This window comes from Chlamydotis macqueenii, chromosome 9, assembly GCF_036417535.1.
Source record: "Chlamydotis macqueenii isolate bChlMac1 chromosome 9, bChlMac1.mat, whole genome shotgun sequence".
In the NCBI taxonomy this organism is placed as follows: Eukaryota; Metazoa; Chordata; class Aves; order Otidiformes; family Otididae; genus Chlamydotis; species Chlamydotis macqueenii.
In genome coordinates this window covers 19,663,275-19,684,073 of record NC_141564.1, presented here as the reverse complement: position 1 = coordinate 19,684,073, position 20,799 = coordinate 19,663,275, and the positions used below count along the sequence as shown (strand labels likewise).

At 39.1% G+C, this 20,799-nt stretch overlaps 1 protein-coding gene across 1 annotated transcript in view; it reads left to right on the top strand.

Moving 5' to 3' along the window:
- The window catches only part of USP13 (ubiquitin specific peptidase 13), a 56,232-nt gene extending 37,828 nt beyond the window's left edge, over nt 1-18,404 (top strand). Inside the window, exons 11-21 of the mRNA XM_086754877.1 lie at nt 1,465-1,590; nt 2,910-3,063; nt 5,155-5,329; nt 7,399-7,487; nt 7,842-7,964; nt 9,020-9,046; nt 9,795-9,938; nt 11,137-11,303; nt 11,818-11,980; nt 13,648-13,732; nt 14,302-18,404. Of these exons, the coding sequence (XP_086611003.1) occupies nt 1,465-1,590; nt 2,910-3,063; nt 5,155-5,329; nt 7,399-7,487; nt 7,842-7,964; nt 9,020-9,046; nt 9,795-9,938; nt 11,137-11,303; nt 11,818-11,980; nt 13,648-13,732; nt 14,302-14,395 (1,347 nt within the window). The 3' untranslated portion in view covers nt 14,396-18,404. The remainder of the gene's footprint in view (nt 1-1,464; nt 1,591-2,909; nt 3,064-5,154; nt 5,330-7,398; nt 7,488-7,841; nt 7,965-9,019; nt 9,047-9,794; nt 9,939-11,136; nt 11,304-11,817; nt 11,981-13,647; nt 13,733-14,301) is intronic.
- Nucleotides 18,405-20,799: the final 2,395 nt, after the last annotated feature.

Below are 20,799 nucleotides of genomic sequence, written 5' to 3'. Positions count from 1 at the left end.
AGCCTTTCCATTTCTTCTGTTATTTTTCTTGTCCTTGAGGTGGAAAGGGTTTAGAGGGTAAGATCCGGTCCTCTTCTATAGACTGTCACACACAGCATGTTGCTCTTTTCCCTGCTGAAATGTCTGAGTAAAAAGCATATAGGTGGAAATGAGGCTTAATTCCAAACTCATTGCATTATACATCAGGGCAAATGCACCACCTTGCTGTATTCTTGCTTCTGACATTGAAAGAAGCCAGGTATGTAGTAACTTGAGCTGGTTTTTGCATTTCTCTCCCCAGTCCTAGCTTTGATGAAAGGCAGCTGAGGACACGGAAGTAATATATAACCAAAGATTCAGAAATCCCTAGAACATCTCTTTGTTCAAGCAATACTGAGACTCTGTCTTTTTACGAGAGCCTTTAAAGAGCATCTTAGCCTAATGTGGTTGCTGGTGTACTGCCAGAAATTGAAAAAGCATTAAAACTGAGAATCTGCTTCTGATTTCAATGGGTCTAGGAATATCTTACCCTAGTGAAACCAAGAGTAAAATTTTGCTCTTTTAGTATGTGTTTTATGTCCCTTTCATTTCATGCCACTTTTTCTATTTTATATTGGTATGATAATGCAACTGTAGTAAAGAATGAGATTGGCTTAACAGCCTCTGACATATCCTAAAGGCTGCAGTTTTGCATGGATTGTCTTGAAAATTATTTGATCTCATGGAGGATGAGGGCAAATCTGAGTAAAAGATTCTGACCGTTTCAAAACTGTTGTTTAAAAGGGATAATAGCTAGTGTTGTCTTGAGGATGCAATTTGAGGTGGTTGGGGAGGCTTCTTAAAGCGGTATAGAGGGTGAGAAAGTCAAAACTAGGAGTCTCTTGGAAGCTAGAGATTTTCTGATTTGGAGTGGTTTCCTACTGATGTAACTGAATGGCTAAAGGCAGTATGATACGGTCCTTTAACATGACCAATACCTGCAAATTGCAAATTCATGTCTATTCTTAACAACCCATATGGGAATGCATGCTGCACACATTAGTTGTTCTCTGCTTGATTCTGTAGAGATCTCTGAAAAGGTTTTGTCCTGAGTAAAGCTGCTAGCTGATACAGCAAAGTGCCCACATACTTTCAGGTGGAACAGGGGTCTGAAAGGAATGTCAAATGTTCAAAAGTAGTGTAAGCTTTTGGCCTTTCTGAAAACTGCTGACCTTTAGCAAATCTTCAGTAATCTCTTTTAACTTGCAAGTGCTATAGAAAAATCAGATAAACTGAAAACTGTAGGTACTATGTCATAAAACATGTCTTGAGACCTCCAAATAATGTTTCAGGACCCTTTTCATTTTTATTAAAATGGAAAACCAGATTAAACTGAAACTATCTTTTCTCCAGTGGCAGAAACGGGCCATAGATAGATCTAGTGTAGTGACTTTGGGATACTTGGTCCAGGAATGAATAAAAATCGTTCTTTTTTTTTTTTTTTAGCCTCAACACAATGGAATATCTCCCCGAATGTTTAAGGCCTTTATAAGTAAAGGCCACACAGAATTTTCCTCTAATAGACAACAAGACGCACAGGAATTTTTGCTGCATCTTATAAATCTAGTAGAGGTGAGAATTACTGAATTACTGCTTTTTTTTGCCTGGTTACGTTAAGACAATGGCAGAGCTGTTATGAGTGGCTCAATTTTTATTATTGTCGTAGTTCAGCCTTGGATATATAGAAAATGGCACTAATTTAAACGTATTTTTGTTTAGAAATGCTTGTTTCTTTAATTCTTCCTTCTTTTTAGTAGAGACTCTTGCATAACCACACACGGGGCCAATGCTGCTGATAAGAATTGCAGGAGATATAGAAGTCCAAGCATTACTGTACAGGCTATAAGATTAATAAACATATATGACTGTCCTTTTAAATTGCTGTTCATTTTATGATTCCATACTATCCATTTGGTTATCATATTGAAGCTTGTCTTGGAATATTAATGAATCAGATGTTATGATTATTATTATTCCAAATGGATATCATTGTTGGGAGCAAACTAATTACCATGTCCAGTTCTTTTACAAATCCCAGCTGTATGTCATTGAAATGTTACCAGAGGAAGGATTCTCCTGCTGAAAGCGAAGTGACTGTTTGTCAGTTGAATATTTCTGTGTAAAATGTTAGTTTCACTGGGCTCCAGCTCAATGCTCTGTGTAAAAGAATCAGTACTGTGAATTTTAATGCTGTCTTTCTGAAAAGGAAACTTACAAATACATGCAGTTTTGATTTAAAGCATTTATTTCTTGTCCATCCTTCCTCATTATTTTTCCCATTCTCCCCAAGAATCGAGGGTGTTTATTCACGTGTTACAGTCTAGATCAAGTGATTCACACTTGCATGCATGATGTTCTGCATCCCAAAACACATGTACTGATTATAGGGTGGTTAGACATTTTTCTAGTTTTTGCCTGATAACAGACATTAACATGAACAATAAAGAGGAGGTGTATTATTTGTATGACATTCCCATCTGGATAATGAGCTACAAGTTGCTTGTTCTGTTTCAGTGCAGGTTCAAAGTAGTAGGAGCAAATCTATTTGCTGAAAGTATGCTCCATATTATTTACCTGAGCTGTCTCTCTTTATTGTAACCTGCCACTTTCCTACCTTCTTCTGTTCACCTTGGCTCAGTCAGATTCATTAAGTACATAATCTGCAAGTTACTATGCATGGAAAGATACTGCTGTGTGTGCAGACATTGTGGACTTCAGTGGGATTCCCTGAATGCAGGAGTTATATATGCAATAAAATGCAAGCTGAGCTGTTAGGTCTGGGTGCAAGATTGGTGTCTTTGTGCTTGCCATAAAACAGCCAGCAGCCGTTTGGGTTCTCTGGCCATTTTAATGATTGTCACTTTAATGACTGGATCTAATATTCCTTTCAGAGGAACCCTGTTGGTTCAGAAAACCCTAGTGATGTTTTCCGGTTCCTGGTGGAAGAACGCACACAATGCTGCCAGTCCAGAAAGGTCCGCTACACAGAGAGGGTGGACTATATAATGCAGTTACCTGTTGCCATGGAAGCAGCAACAAACAAAGGTAAATAAACAAACTGGTCCATTGACTGACCTTCTGGTGACTTTCTCAGCCACTGAAGTTCTGACCCCCATGTGGTCTCTTTGTGGATAAGATGTTTCAAGGCCATGTGGCACATCAAACCAATGAAGCGATCAGGTGAAAGTCACTGGGTTTGGTTTTCTTTAAAGGAGACTTTAAACACACATCAATTTGTGACTTTACCACCCCGATTATGTTTTTAGGGAAGAAGAATTCTACCTGGCTACTCATGGCAAATTTTCAGACAGACTTCTCACACTGTGGGACCACCATTAAGTCACCACTCAGGAGTGTATCACCAAGAATGGTAGCAGTTTGTATGATAAAGATGTCAGAGATTTGTGATTTAAAACCTTAACCTGGATTTGACCCAGGCATATGCCACACCACGTGTACTACAATTTATTTTCCCTTGTTTTTTGTGTGTGCATGTGTGTGCCAAAAGATCCCCATTAAGACTGGATTTCCTTTGTCCTGGACTGTGAACCAGTATATAAAAACTTCTTAATCATGCTAGCTCATGAGTGTCTTGTAAAAACAAACACACAAACACTAAATAAATAGTAAAAAAAAAAAAACAACCCAAAAACCAAAACAAACAAACAAACCACAAAAAACCCCCTCACCAAATCGGCTTTGTGTTTGTTAGGAGCAGATTATAAGATCTAATGTGATAATAGGGAAGAGGGGTATAAGATAGCTTGTCATCTATAAAGCCAAAAATATACAATTTGGATATCCTGGTCTTGAGGAGAGGAGGGAAGGAAGACGAAGTGCTGGATATTGATTCAATATACAGGAATTATATTTTCATGCCTGTGAGCTGCCTGAGAAAGCATACTTGTTTTTAAAGGAGAAAATGGCTGAGGAGGCTAGAAGACTTGGAAGCAGGAGGTACTGACAAATCTTGGTGGAGTCTTGCAGACTAAGATAATAAATCATAGAATCATTTAGGTTGGAAAAGACTTTTAAGATCATTGAGTCCAACTGTAAACCGAATAATGCCAAGTCCACCACTAAACCATATCCATAAGCACCACATCTACATGGTCTTCTAAATGCATCCAGGGGTTGTGACTCAGCCACTTCCCTGGGCAGCCTGTTCCAATGCTTGATAACCTTTTCAGTGAATAATTTTTTTTTCCCTAATGTCCAATCTAAACTTCCCCTGGTGCAACTTGAGGCCATTTCCTCATGTCCTATTGCTTGTTACCTGGGAAAAGAAAACAATATCCTCCCCACTACAGCCTCCTTTCAGGTAGTTCATAGAAGCATGGAATAGTTTGGGTTGGAAGGGACCTTTAAAGGTCATCTAGTTACAGATGGCGATCAGATCTCCACTGAGCCTCCTTTTCTCCAGACTAAACAACCCCAGTTCCCTCAGCTGCTCCTCCTAAGACTTGTGCTCTAGACCCTTCACCAGCTTTGTGGCTCTTTGGACATGCTCCAGCACCTCAGTGTTTTTCTTGTAGTGAGAGGCCCAAAACCAAACACAGTATTTGAGATGTGGCCTCACCAGTGCCGCGTACTGGGGAATGATCATTTCCCTAGTCCTGCTAATGCGTGCTTGAGGTAAATGAATGTATGCTTGAGGTGGAAGCGAAGGGGACATCACAGGAACACTAGAAGGAGGATGTGCCTCTGGTTTCCTTCATAATCTCAAAATTTAAAATATTTTAAAGCGAGAAGGATCTATTCCAATGACTTGATCAGATCCTTGGAAATAGCACAATACAGAGAATTGGAAAATTATTGCTGTCTAAATGGGTAGTTAGCATTACTTTTAACACAGGATTCTGGCTGTCATGGCAAGGTTTTAATTGCCTGTTGCTCACTATTTCCAGTTCTGTGTTTTTCTCCATGAACAGAAACCTTCAAAAAAGAGATATGGTTTTAAGTGTAGCTCCTGACTCCAGTGCAGACAAAAAGATTTGATGTCTGGTTAAAGCCATGTAAAAGTTTTATTGATAAGTGGTTTTTTGCATTTCTAAAACTTGGAAAACCTTGACTGGTAAGGGACATCAAAACCACAACAATCTTCATTTAGCTTTTAGTGTCATGTATATTTCTCAGATGAATTAATTGCCTATGAATTGAAGAGGCGAGAAGCAGAAGCTGCAAGGAGACCTCCACCAGAGCTTGTCCGTGCCAAGATCCCATTTAGTGCCTGTCTGCAGGCCTTTTCTGAGCCAAGCAATGTAGAAGATTTCTGGAGCAGTGCCCTTCAAGCAAAATCTGCAGGAGTTAAGTAAGTGCGTGTCTGGCTGCCTGCTAAAAACCTATATGGTAGTGCTCTGTGCTTATCTTGATACCTGGACATGATGCAGAGAGAAATAGAAAGGCATAGTGGACTTTGCATTGTGTTAGGGCTGGGGCTCATCAATGTGATGTGCAGATCAAGCCTGGCAAGAGTTGTAATGACCAATTGAGCATGAGATAAATTGTTCTCAACTATCAGACTTTAAGAGGTGATGCCATCTGGTTGTTAAGAGTTTGAATGTTAAATGCTTGGAGCTTGGTTGTCTGCCTACCTTTTAAAATGGGATCCTATGTATCAGCTAGTGATAGAGTGGATAGTAGAGTATTGTGTGGTAGGAGATACAGTCTGGATGCCTCTTCTCAGTCTTTTGATATCTTCATTTGAGTAACAATGTTGAAGGGCATTGTGTGGAACAAAACAAGGTGAAACAAATAAAGGTGGTTTCTTGTGAGAAAGTTCTTTAGATGGATGGAAGTTTTTGCATTTGTGAAGTGCCATACTGAAAAATTTGGTTTTATTATGTTTTATGTTGTTTGTGTTTGGATTTCAACTCATTATTTTTGTATGCTACAGTGTTTGGTTGCATCTCTGAAGTTTGCTGTTGTTTTTGTGGGGCCATGGTACGTGATATAAGAGAAAGAAAATGTCTTATGTGTTTATAGTCAGGTAGATAAAAGAACCAAGAACATCTTGTGCTTAAAAAAGCATTAAGAAGAAACAGGACAGCAGGCAGAGATCAGTGCAATTTTCAGGGGCAATATTTTGTGCTGAGAACAAGAGTTAGTCTCTTATCTGGTTCCATTTCTATGTCAGCAGCAAGGAGTGATTGAAAATTGGGCTCTGCAACTGGTTTGCTGTGGCTAAATACCTTCTATTTTTAGATCACTTAACATATCAATGACTCATTGCTGTCTTAGCATACAGTTTCACTGACATGGTATTGAAAATTAGGAGACAAGTGCACATTGTGGAGGAAAATGTATTGGAAATCTAAAGGCTTTTGTATTAACTGTGAACGTGTTGGAAGAACATTCTAGTCTTTAAATACGTCCAGGGTTAATTTCTAATTCAGCTTTTCATCCCCTAGGTCTTTAAAAGCATTGAAAGATGAAGAATAATTTGCTGTTTAAAATTCAAAAGTTTTGTGCTGCGGATGGGAAAAGTGACTAAAATTGCAAGGTTGTGCAAACAAGAATTTAGGAAGTCGTTAGTTCTAGTATGATAGAAAAGCTTTATATTTATGATGCATTTACTGTATTTTACCTAGAGTTAAATGAATTAGAAAAAAGGATGGTATGTGTGAATGGAAAATAAAGGGAAGGATGCAGGAAATTAAATGGGGGGAAAATGGGAGCATAGAGAAGAAGAATGGCAGTACATGTAATATTATGCTGTGTTCAAGGTTAAACATTTTATTGTCACTAAGTGGGCAAATATCAGGAATCCCCTTAAACTCCAAAGTCATCCTCTATTTTGATAAATATAATAGTAGCTCAATAAGAATATAATGTAATTTTTTTACATTGCACTTTCATGTGAAAAACTACAAATAACAGCTTTTTAAATCTTTGCTTAATGAAATGCTTTCTAAGTGGACTGATACCTCATGGACAATGTTACTGTTACTTGAAAGGGAGTGAAAAAAAATAGATTTAATTATTACTCCATTCTGAGCTGTGTTTTAAGCTCATGCCCTGAAGTTTTAGCCAATATGTCATTATTATATGTCTTTATTTCCAGACATTCAACTTTAGAACAACTTGAGTAAGCAAGTTTAATATTACTTGTAGTTGTTTTTTGTAATCTTCCTACAAGCTGAGTTGCCTACAAGGGTTTGGGCTGACTTTCAGGATATGAATGCATAGAAAACTACTACCATACTTCTCCACTGTACTTGAAAATTTTTTTTTGGTGAAATTTATGTTTATAAACTCCATCACTATTTGTCTCACTCAGGGCTGAAGTTACTCATCTCAGAGTGCGTGAAGTACTGAAATCTGTGCTGCTTGTGATTTGGTTGCCTTGTTTCACTGGATTGTATTTCTTGTGCTTCCCAGGACTTCGCGTTTTGCTTCATTTCCTGAGTACTTAGTGGTGCAGATAAAGAAATTCACCTTTGGCCTTGATTGGATACCCAAAAAGCTTGGTATGTGACTTCTGTATTTACCTTTTTCTCATTCTAGCCAAGATAATCTATAGGCTTTGGTCTATAACAAGGACCTGGCTTGAGCTGTACTGTGAAGATCCTGATTGAATCCTCTTTTTTTTTTTTTTTTTTTTTTTTTTCAATAGTGACAAACTAAACCAGTTCATCAGGTCTATGGAGTCAAAATATAGTTTCATATAGTCTGTCCTCCTAGTTAAATTGTGCTGTAGTGTTCTGAATTTTGTTTGTAGCTTGAGTACTAGAGTCCCAGAGTCCCTTCTCAGAAAGGGTACGTTGCACCATGAGGTAATTTTGCTGGATTCATAAGCTTAGTCTGTTTTTCTGCTTTTGTAGATGTTTCTGTAGACATGCCAGATATCCTAGATATCAACTACCTTCGGGCCAGGGGTCTCCAGCCAGGAGAAGAGGAACTTCCAGACATTGCTCCTCCCATTGTCATTCCTGATGACCCAAAAGGTATTTTACTGATGACTTCCCTCTTGATTCTCTCTGTATTCCACTTTCCCTCTAGCATATACTGATTCTCCTTAATCTTCACCTTTTGGAGCTATAAACAAAAAAGCAGCTCTGTGCTTCTGTAATTGAACACTGTTACAACACCTCACAGCCTTTTTTTTCCTCCCTACTAGACAACCCTAGTTCTTCCAGCTTTTCTGCTTTGATGTTTGCAGGATTTATGACTGATGCTGTTGCTCTGAACTGTCTCCAAATAATTCCTATTTTTATGAAATTGCTGTGCCTAAAGATAGATATCGTATTTTGTGAAACAGATTATTTCAGTTGCTTTACTGGCTATAGTCTTGTACTTACCCTGCTGTGTGGTGGTTGCCTCATTTGCAGTAGTATAGTTAGTGCTGCTCAGTGGAGCAGCTTGTGCTGCATTATGATCTCTTCATCTTTACCGGCAGAATTGTTCCGTGTCTTGCATTTGCATCGATGGTTATCCTTACTTAAGGATGGAGTCCTTGTGCTCATCCTTATTGAATGTTGATTGGTATGTCGGACTTAAGTGGATAGAGAAGCATATGAAGAGCTCTACATTTATGAAAGTCAGCTACATGCAGAGACAGTCTTCTGTCTGTTGACCTTCAGTGCACGTTCATGAATCCCTTTCAGTAAAGTCACTGTGCACTTCCCAGGGCCTGGTGCAAAGGACTTTTTCTCAGACTCCCACACTGAGTCTCATGATAGGTGTCGGAGTGGAGCATTAATCTACTCATTTCTTAAATTTGTTTAAGAGGTGTTACTAAACTGCTGTTATCTTTTGAGCACTTTTGTACTAACTCTTGTCTAAAACCTGGTGATAAAGTAGTCTGGGTGATAAATCAATCTCTCAGTTCTTGTGTACTCCCTTGTATACAGTACATATGTATAGTACATGTAAGAATGAACATGCCTTGCCTGTATGAGGTAAAATGTTTCTATGATTTCATGGAATTGTATTTCTCATATGAATCTACTTAGCATTCATATAAGTCCTTTTCCCTGTTTTTTCCTTTCTCAATTTTCAGATCGTATGACGAACCATTTAATGGAGTGTATGTATCTCATTTTTCTGAGACTGGTATTTCAGCTGCTTGAAAAAATTGTCATGCTTTTGCTCAGCTAATGGCTTCTCTGTCCTCATAGAGATGCATGGAGTAGTACCCTGCATATTTCTAAATAACAGCTGATTTTTCTACTTGTTCAGTGTTTACTTGCATGTGTGCAGGACTTTAAGAGTCTGTACTAGCATCGGCATAGCCAGAATGAGCTGCTTCTCTGTCTGCTGCTCATCAGCAGGATCTTGCAGTTCTGGAGGTCACAGCACCTTGATCCCGGCTCCCTCTGGAGTCTGACCTCAGCTGAAGCTGTTGGGCCTTGTCATTCAGAGATGAAGTTCAATCGGAGGCTGCTAGATCCAGCAGCTGTTGTTTCTCTCACCAGCAACATCCTGTATTTAAGAGAGCTGATTGCTTTTGGCTGCCATTTCTAGCCAAAGTCAGCACCTAACTTCACCCCTTGAAATGCAGTGCTGAATTTCTTCTTCTTGAATAAAGTCCTGTAGGAATTCATCAAGGTTTATGGATCTATGCAGATTACTGAGACAAAAGATTATCAGTAAGTCCATAACGAATGCTATAATGCTTTGTACAAGGCTGTTTTCTAATGGGTATGGATTTACTGTGGTACTAAAACAAATCCAAGGGAGATGTATTGTAATATGTGGCACCATGAATAACAGTAAGAAATACTATACAATGGATGAAATTAGACTTTTGTACTTTAGAAGGTCCTTTCTTGTAGCTCTAGATATTGATGAGTCTTCAGTTATGCAACTAGCAGAGATGGGTTTTCCTTTGGAAGCGTGTCGGAAAGCTGTGTACTATACAGGCAACCTGGGTGCTGAAGTCGCTTTCAACTGGATCATTGCACACATGGAAGAACCAGGTCAGTGACTAGAAGATGAAAGTTAAATGCAACTTGTGGTTATGTGTTTTGGCAGTCAGTAGAAATTTTATAATGTGTGACAGAGAAACAATGGCCCCCTTCCCCACCCCTGAAAACCTGGAGGTGTGAGTGAATTTTCCTAAGCTGCTCCTGGGATATGTAGCTCTTGACCATTATGTGGCATGCTCTGCCAAGAAGATGACTGCAAACCTAAGCTACAGAGCTACAGCAGAAGTACACTGTCCTGTCCTCACTGATGGTGTGGGCCAGCTGTTTTCCACCCTTTGGCTAGGCCTATGCTGCTAAGGGGGAAGCTGACTTGTCATCAAGTGTAAGTAGGAAGAATCCTGTGGTCCAGATGCTTTTCTTCCATATTGGCGTTCTCTACCTCAGGCTAGAGCATTCATGCTGTACTTAGAACTTGAGCTATCTACCAAAGGGCAGGGCTTCTAGATGTTCTTCACTTCCTGTGCTTCATCCATGCAAAATTTGGACCCAGGATTCAGCACTGAGTATACCTGAACACTCCCTTGCCGGAAAACTCCAGACTTTGTTGAATTCACGCTTCGCTGTGGGCTTTTCTGTTGCTTGTGTACACAGGGAATAAGTTTCACTTGGGCTTAACTGATGTAATTTCAACTATGGAATCAGTTCATTTTACATCTATACATGTATCAGCCGGGTTGTCTACTATTCTGGTGTCATCATTACTTCCATACCAATCTTTGCTACTTTCCTGCAGTTGCTCCAATTCTGTCAAGTGCCAAATTCATAGATTCATAGAATAGTTTGAGTTGGAAGGGACCTAGTCCAGCCCCCCTGCCAGAAGCAGGGACATCTCCAACCAGATCAGGTTGCTCAGAGCCCAGTCCAACCTGGCCTTGAATGTTTCCAGGGATGTGGCATCCTGTTCCACTATTCCACCACCCTCATTGTAAAAATTTTTTCCTTAAATCAAGTCTGAGTTGTTCCAGTCTGCTCACTATGAGTTTGTCCACCTAGGTATTTTGTGATGTGCATGTTCATCTCATTGTTTTAAGGCTTTCCACACCTCTAACTCCCAAATGGGACAGTGAAATTAGCTTACATTGATTTCAGACCAGCTTTTGAGGTCCTGTTTGTTGTTTGTTTGTGTTTGTTGTTGACTTTCCAGTTCAGTAAGGAAAAAGAAAAATTGACAAATGTTTGTTTGTTCCAGACTTTGCTGAGCCATTGGTCGTACCTGCATTTGGAGATGTTGCTTCCAGTGGAGCAGCTGGATTGGGAGCTGTTGGGTTAGATAACCAACCTCCGGAAGAGATGGTTGCAATTATCATTTCTATGGGCTTCCAAAGGAATCTAGCAATTCGAGCGCTGAAGGCAACAGTGAGTTCCATGAGTCACCAGTAGCACTTGAGTTTCGTTTCATATTATGTGCTTTGTACATCTGCATGCTCAGAAACCTTTGAAACACGCAAATAAAAATCCAGTTAGTAGATGATGCACATAGAACTATTCTGGCCAAGTGTGAGATGCCTGACTTGTCTGGGTTAGAATGGGGAAGGTGGTTTGTGTGTTTCACTTGAATGATAAAATGTGGAGGAAAGTGAGAAAAACTTGGCTTCTTTTACCATCTGCTGAGAAACAACCTGGATGCCTAAAGACTGTGCACCTTCAAAATGAGAACCTGGGGGCTGTGGGGATTAATTGTGGGAGGATTTCTTTTCCATCTGTCAAGCTTCTGCAGAGTGCTTCTTGAATACTATTTTCCATGGAGGGTAGAGTATATCTCTTACAAGTTCTATCGAACATGATCTTTACTCTGCTACCGCTCATTGGTCTTTGAACAGGGTGCTAGAGAATGTGTTAAAGGCTGCTCTTTTGCTTGTTTGACTCACAGAATGCTAATTTGGAGCGTGCACTAGAGTGGATCTTCAGCCACCCCGAACTTGAGGAAGAAAATGAGCCTTCTTTGGCTGGCATGAATACAGAGAACAATGCTAATGCCAATATCCTTGCAGAGACGGGGTCAGAGGGACCCAGGATCAAAGATGGGTCTGGGAGTAAGTTCTCTTTCAGCTCAGAACTGGCTATCATGTTGTTGCATCACACCTACAACATTTGTAGAGCTCCTTTCTATTTTGAAAGTAGTTATTTTGGTTTTTTTGGACATGTTCCAGATAATTTACTTCCAGTCTTGCTTTTGGGGCTGAGTCCAGCTCTGTGGGGCTGCCAAGTTCTGTGGGCGGTGTTTGCTGAGAAAACTCTTTCCCTGGACTCAGTGAATAACCTGAGTCCAAGTTTCTTGTTGCCACAGCATGTAAGTCTCTCCTAGCTTAGCTTTACATTTTGTTTTGTTTCTGTAAGATAAAAAGACAAAGAAAAGCTAAAATATTTGAATCTTCAGAGGCTGAGGATCCTAAAGATAACGCTGCTGTTACAGACCACCTGAGTTTCTGTTCTCATGTGATCTGGTGGGAGATTTGATAATCCCTTCAGCCAAGTTCCTTATTCTAAATATGGCAGGTATAGTTGGTATTCTGCATGTACCATTTTTGCTTTTTTTTTTTTTTTTTTTCTTTTGGGATCCTCAGTCATACTACTGCTAAATAAACCACAAGATGGGGCTAACGTACAGCAAAGTTGTGAAGTAGGGAAAGAACCTTTTGTGAGTGTAAAAGCACTAGAGTACAGAAGTTCAGCGGTGGTGGTCCTAGTATAAGGATATCACATAACGTTTTTTTTTTTTTAAGGGTCTTCAGTAATCAATTCTAATAACTAGTGTGTTCTAAACATATACCTCTGATCCTGACTGTAATGGTCTTATTAAAAAAAAAAACAAGAACAAAAACAAACCAGCCAATTTGATTTTTGTTTCTGTGGTTGCTGTTATGTAATTTCTGCTGTTATGTTATTTCTTTGTTTCTAACATAATAAAGACCAATCTTAAGTCTCTTGGAGACATGGGAAACATTGATTATTGTTAGGTTAAAAAAAAAAGATTTGGAGTAATTATTTTTTATGGTACTTAGCCTTTATAGACTGAGACTATTTACTGAGTGCCTGAAATCCTGATAACCAACATCATACTGTAAAATGGCTCCAGAAAGCCCTCTCCACCAAAATCCAGACCCCTGTCCTTATGCAATATCCTGAAAGAAGGTACCCTTTTACTTTTGGTGGTAATTTGGGTGAATGGCATGAATGGGTGCGGAGCAAAACTAATGCTGAGTTCTCCAGAGACTCTAAGCTCAAAAATTGTCCTCCTATTAAAGGAAGAAGTTTCTTTCCTGTCCTCTCATTTACGGGCTACTGAAATTTAAACTTCTGGGTTTTGTTTGACTTATAGGGGATCTGTGATCACACTCATAGATGTGGCTAATTTGTGTGCAGAACGAACTCCAAATCTGGCACTTTCTGTGGTGCTCTCTGTGAACTGGGAATTCATCTGCTGTTTTCTCTTTCCTAGTAGGGGCTATGATCACAGCCCTGTTGTATGTGCACAGATCTATGTGGGTTTGATTTGAATTGGTTTGATGTTTGACAGTGAATCTGACCACTAGTTATAGTGAGAATATGCTCTAGTTTTAACAGAAACTGGTTTTGGGGATGCAGGGTCTGATTTAGGAGTGCCTAGCTGCTTCTCCAGTATTAGAAGGAAAATCTCCCTTGAAGACATATTGCAATGTTAGTGATAAGACTTATGCTTGCATTTGTATTTCTTAAACAGGATACGAGCTGTTTGGGTTCATCAGCCATATGGGAACATCCACCATGAGTGGCCACTACGTTTGTCATCTCAAAAAAGAGGGAAGGTGAGTGGAATTGGGAGACACACACAAGGATGAGCAAATGTTTTCTTTGAAGCGTGCATCTGTACAGAGCAGGGTGTGTATGCATGGGAGGCAACATGCATATTGTTACCATGTATGCATTTCCCACCAAAGAAATGAAGATTATTACAGACTGTGATGAGTCAGTTTTCCTGTGCTTGCTGTGACAAATAGCTGTTCTGTGTCTGGCTTTGTTATCTGAGCTTCCTCCAACTTACTTTCGTTGCCCATCAGAAGAAACCCATCAACTATTCACTAATACTAGTATTGCTAGTACTGCAGTGCTGATCTTGGCTATGATTTTGATATGCCCCTATTATTTGGCATTGAGAATCTCTGATATTTTTTTGAACTGTAACTACACGTCCCTCTTCGTTTTCTGTTCCTGACACTGCCAGTAAACCTGCTTTGACTGTTTTCTTTGATCTTTTGTTCTTGTTGCAATGCCAAATTTTATATGTTAAGCTCTTTGAAGTTTAGATCTGAGAAGCCCCTGCTAAACTTGTGATTTTTATCCGTGTGGAATGTAATCAATCTTATTTTCATTTCAGATGGGTGATCTACAATGACCTTAGAGTCTGTGCCTCAGAACGACCTCCCAAAGATCTGGGCTACATTTATTTTTACCACAGGATACCAAGTTAGGCCTCAAATCTACTACCTGGCCTTAAGAAGCCGTAAGCCTTTTTAACCTGTCCAACAAAGTGTACAATAAAAAAGAAAATCTAAGCCAAGCAAAAGACCCCTAACCCTTGGACTGCCAAAAAGCAAAGGAAAACCTGAGATATTTATAGTTCATTTTAAAACAGTAATTTGATGCCGCCTTAAGTATTAGAGGGAAAATTTCTATTAGGTGATGTATAGTAGTACATTGTTTTAAATTTATATGCCTGAAAGGATACTTTAAGACTATGCAGATTACTGGTGGAGTTTGCAGCTCGTATATAGAAAAAACCAGAAGTTTGAGTTAAATAAAAATAGCCCAGTTCAGCCCAGCTTCTGCCTATTCTGTCCCTTCATCTGTTGAATACAATGAATAAATATTTGCATCTTTGATAACAGGGAGCCAGTGTTTTCAACCAGAGTCCAGACCACTCAGAGAAGTCATATTGCATCTAAAGTTGGAGGCAGGGAGTGTGTGAGTGTTCTTTAAAGCAGAATATCTTATTTGAAAGATTATTTTCAGTACAGTGAGAAAAGTCAACTGAAGTTGTATCTGTTGGAATTCAATTTTATAGTATTTTGATTTGCCTTTTTGATGCTTAAGCCTAAGAAACTACTGGAGATGGAAGCAGTCTCCTGTCAGTGCCCTGTACATTTTCTGCCAAAGAGAAATAGCAGATTTTATTTTTGCAGATGTAAATTTCTTCATCTTCTCGTGAATATTTGCAAGTTCTTCCAACAGATTCAGGATTATAGATGACTAAAAGAAGCAGACTTTCTGACTACAAAATGAAATGCATACCCTCGGGAAAGGCAAGGCTATTATTTAATTTTTTTTTCTCATGAAAGAGGTAAAGAAGGGGTTAATGTCCCATTATATTTATTTCAGGGAAATTTGCATCGGATTCCAGCTGAAATCGACTCCCTGTCAAAGTACTCATAGTGCAATTCTGCTTTCTGCCAAAGACTGCTTAAGTATTCTGTTCCATCCGTGAGTGGGGGAAATTGCTTAGTAAAATCGCTGATTTATTGATTTGCCCCTCTCTCCTTCCTCCCTTTAAAAAAAAAAAAAAACCTCAGAAACCACCAACAACAAAAACCTGACCAAAAAACCCTCACCTTGAAATGATGTTTCAGCTTTCTTAAGACTTGCAAACACACCAATAATCTGATCTCTTCAACAAACACCTTCTAAAAGGAGTTTTATATCTCTGGCAGGGATGAAGGGGTGAGTAGGTAGGGGCTCACCTTTTCTGGTGGTGATTTTTTTTTTTTTTTTTTGAGGTGTTATTTCAGTTTGTGTCACAGGCGAGAATATATATGTGGGTTTTTAAGTTGTATTTAAAACACTAATTCTAGAAAAAATACAATGGTGAATGAGAAACCTTTCATGATTCCAGAAAACCTCCAAAGGTTCACAGTGTTGGCCACTGCTTAGAGACTGTTGCTGGAGTTGCCTCATATAATCTTACTGAGCCCTCAAAATAAATTGGAACAGTCCAAAAAATCCTTCTTACAGAGTGCAAGAGAGGCAGGGAGGTGTAATTGCATTTTCCCTGCAGTCAGTGCCTGCAAGTTAAATAGCAAAATTCAGGCAGCTACGCACTACAGAAGAGAACCTAGATTAAAAATCTGGTTATGAGTAGGGCATTTTATTTTTTCCAGCTTTGGGGGAAAAATAGCTCTCCCTCTGGTGATATAGCCTCATGCAGAGCCAAAAAAATACTGTTGATTTTATTTTTATTATTCAGGTTTTGATCTTAGGAGATTATGAGAGAAATTCTAGTGCAATAATTCTGTAGAGTATAAATGGTGCCTAATTGCTGGGAAAGCTTCCTGCACTTGGTGCGCTTTTTGACACAAAAGAAGGGCGTCCTAGCACATTAGTAAGAGGCTCCCATGAGGTTCAGCTTCCTTGTAATTATTGAGCCACCAGTTCTGGACAAAATAAAAGCTGCCAGTAATTTTTTTTTCATCTTTGGAGTTTTAAATATTTGTGTATTTCATCAGAAAATGCCGGATTTGAAAATGAGATCAGCAAATTATGCAGTGATACATCTTTTATTTAAAGTAAAAAAAAACCAAAACTTTTGTACATCTATGAGTGTGCTTTTTCATTCTGGCAGTAGAAAAAGGAAAAGGACAAAAGGCCTGTCTCCCGCCCCCCCCCCCCCTTTTTTTTTTTTCCTTTTCAAAATGTTTTTGAATGCACAGTTATATTCCAAGGAAGTTCAACACAGCAGCTTCCCTCTTGCCTCATGATCTTAAAGGGCTATTTATAAACTAACAAGGTCTGGTGGCCACTGTCTTTTTATTTAGAAACCTTAGGTAAATAAAGGCCAACAAAGTTGTTGCCATGTTCATTTTTAAACTGGAAATGTGGCTGGTCTTGCAGGATTAAGGATGGAGTTTGGACTCTTGCAAGCCATTTGTCTGGTACATCCTAAAACTGGAATGGCTGTGGGACTGATTGCTCTCAGTTAATAGGAGGCACACTTGGAAAACTGGCAGGTGATAAACTGGAAATGGTAGATGAAAGGGAAGAGCAATTTGCTGGCTGTGATAGATGAACTGTAGCAGGTCAACTTCTGCAACTGTTTTTATTTCATCACTCTTGTGTACTGCCTGCCTAAACTACCAAGTGGTTAGAAGTGCAGGGAGCAGTTTAGGGGAAAGGCTTCTAAAATTTAGCGCACAAAACCAAGTTTAAGTTCTTCAGCTATTTGAGGAATTATTTTAATATATCCCAAAGTAGTGGCTTCCCTTCTTTTTCAAATGGCCAGTTAAGTCATCTCCCTTTTGTGATGGGATATGTGTGAAGAACATTACGGATCTGGAGGAGCAGGATGTAAACTCCCGACTCTTCAGCCTAATGTGGGGCAGAGGAGTGAGTTTGGTTTTTTAAATTTCAGCACACAGAAGCCACACTCAAAGAGACTGTCCTCAACAGATGACTAATTTGTCAGGCTTTGCCTGCTAAAATTTATGTGCACTTGACTCTGCTGGGCCAAGCTTAAGTGTGCAACCTGGGCAGTGACTGATGGGAAACTCCATGTGTCTGGGTACTGTTACAGCTCTTGAAGGGTTAGGTGTGCTGAGAGCTGCTTGACAAAAAAGGTTGGAGGAAGAAAAAAAATCACTGTGAGCTGTTTGAGACAATCTAACCTGGGAATTATGGCAAGCCAAGACTTGGCAGCAAATAATGCTCTTATTTGTCAGAATGATTTTTCATTTTTTGTATGATACATTTAAGTTAGGAGAGTGGAAGGAATAAAAACTCAACAACTCTTCCTTTTTTTTTTTTTTTTTTTTCCTTTTCTCCTCTCATTCCTAGCAGCATGCTGGATCCAGTAGACCCACAATCTCCAAGCTCCAAAATACATGTAGACACAAATTCCTATTTAATCTCCCTAGCTAAAATAGGATAATTTAATTTATTCAAAGCTGTGATTTAAAAACAAGTCGAGGTGCTTCTGGACTATCACTATCTACTAGGTTCAGTGGCATTACTTCTGACTCTGGTGTAACTGAAACAAACATCAGTCCAGTTTGTTTGATTCAGGCAGCCTCCACTGGATTGTAGCACACATTCTGAATATGGATGCAACCAGAGCTCATTAGATTATTTTAGAAGCATTTCAAATTCATTAATTTTGTTCTCCATCCTGGCAGCAGCCTTTTTTATCTTCTTTGCTGTTTTCATGCACTGACAGACTATGCAAAATATGTAACTGGACATAACTTTTTATTCTTCTCTCATGGCCCCTTTTGACCTTAATGGCTGACATCAGTTTTGGATTTCTCTTCACTATTCAGTGGTTTTACTGTTGTATCCTGGAAGTGTCTGTACTGGTTTACTTTACACTGTTTAGAGTTGTTTGTTTGAAGCACTGTTAACAGTTTGGAGAGTGTTTGTCTGAGATAAGAAAGGTTGTGAATGACATTGCTGCAACTGTTTTAAATTAAAAAGAAATATTCTCACATCTTGTAACTGTGTGGATTCTTCTTGCTTTCTTTCCTGTCTGAAGAGGAACAGACTGAGTATGTTTTGATGCTGCCTTTTTTCTTACTCTTTGTGATCACGTTTGGTGTTTTAATTAAACCTGCATAGGGAGCAAAGAGGTCTGTGAGAGTCTTGATTTATTGTGACTCGTGGTACTTCTACATATTGGGGAAAAAAAAATAATCTGCAAGCCCTGAGTGGATATAAAACATGGCAAAAATAGAAAATAGGATTTAAACTAAGACTGATTTTTTGTTTGTTTGTTTATTTGTTTGTTTTAAACTTCTAAGCCAGTTTGACATTCTTTGAACACAAGAGTCGGCAATGTTTGTGTGGAAGACTGTTGTCATTTCATCCCCAATATGAAATTATTTATCTTGGTCTGTAATTCCTCATATTCGTTTAGAAATTTGACCTGCTCTTCAGTAAATAAGTCTGTTTTCCTCATGTGTAAGGGCTTTGCATAGCAGTGTGATCATTGGGACTCTTTGGTGGATGCAAGAATGGGCCAAAAAAAGAAGACCAAGGGATGGCAACCCTTTCATCTTTTCATAGGATCATGGGACCAGGAACTGGAGGAGAGGTAAACCTACAAGACTGTAAGTGACATTTCCTGACATGGAAGTAGAGGCCATGTGAAGTGTTGAATGATATGAAAGGTAAAGATGGTTCAGCTCCTGAAGTCCAAATTTAATTATTTGGTTTTGTTTCTTTTCTATCAGAGATGTCCTTTGTGCCCGTGGCAAGTCACACCGCTCTGTGTTCACACCACTTGTAGCAACTGGAAGAGGTGGGAGAACATGGCTCCTTGTGCAAGCTAAAGGCCCCTGCTCAGACTTCATGCAAGTATTTCCTATATAGTATTTGTGCCTGTTAACTTTTGCAGACTGCTTGTGGAAGGCAGTTTTAGATAACTGACAAGTTAACACTGCCCTTAACCAAGTTAACACCTCTGTCCCTCAGATGTGCCACGAGCATAGCATGAATAAGGGAGGCACTGACAGCTGTGATGAAAGAAAAATGCCATAAAGACAGGTGGTGCATGGCTGACAGCTGATGTGGAGTAGGTGATTATATTTTCAGGCTTCTTTACCAGTATCCTTCTGAATGTTTGTTGTTTCGTTTGGGGTTTTTTTTAAGCAGTTTTGTATGTAGGATTTGGCACTAATGCTTTTCTCCCAACCAATGTCTTTGGCTTCAGGTCTGCAGTGTTCCTGATCCGTATTCACTACAGAGCACATAACTAATGGGCATTCTTCCTGCTCCTTCTTTGTTGGTATGTTTGAGCAGCAAGAACTAAACTAACCTTAACACCTCCTGGCAAAACACACCAGAGTCAAGAGCACACATTGCTTTCATCCTAACTATTAGCGTGTTTTTAGAGTCTGTTCCCTTTTATTCTTTAGTGGAAGATTCTGGTGAAAGCAATAGGCAGCCAGTTAGCTTTTTGGACAAAGCTTTCCTTCTATGAGCAAACTGTGGATGTATCTTCTGTTTGTTTTTTTTTTCTGGAGCAACCCACATGTCCATTGACAGTGTCAGCCTTCAGATCCATGCCAAGTTTGTCCTGCTTTGTCAATAGCCCTCTGCTGTAGCTGTCACAGCCCCTGTGCTGGTAGTCATCTTTCCTGTCCGCAGCTGCGTACAGGGATTTTACATCCCTTTCATATCTGTGCTTATGTTAGTGTCCTGTAGCAGAAACATGAGGAAGATGTCATTTCTACTCTGTCAGCTCTTTCACCTCATCACATGACAGACAAAACTGAAAAACACCATTAGCCAACTCCTCCTGTGGTTTAGGAGAAGTTGCTCGAGTAATGATTTCAGTCATTGAAAGTTGGCTTTGTTTTTTTCAGAAAGCTTGCATAGTCATAGTATTACTTCTGTTGTAACTTTAAGGTGCGCAGTTGCGTGATCTTCAGGAAAAATTCTGATCTACATTTTTCCCTTTTTCCTCATATGGAGTGTATGTGCAAAATCCTTTGGGCCAGACCTCAACTAGTATAAATTCCAGTTGTAAGTATAATTGATCAACATATTGAAATAAAAATAAATTATAAAAATAACTCTACCTCAGAGTAACGATGAATTTATGAAGACTGTTTGGTAATGAAAAAAAAAGCCTCTTCAGGCCTTAATTTTTAAGCAGAAAAACATGTTCACATTATAAACAATAGGATAGAAGACCTCATGGAAAAAAAAAGAAAAAATCCTTTATTTCACTTGGAGAAGTAGGTCCCTCCTACTAACTATAGTCAAGACTATTTTCAAATTGAAAAGAGATTTTGAAATATTTGAAGCCACAGACAAAGTTTATTTTTAAAACATATTTAAAAATTGCACAGTTATAAATACAGGTAAATAAATACAATTTTATATGTGG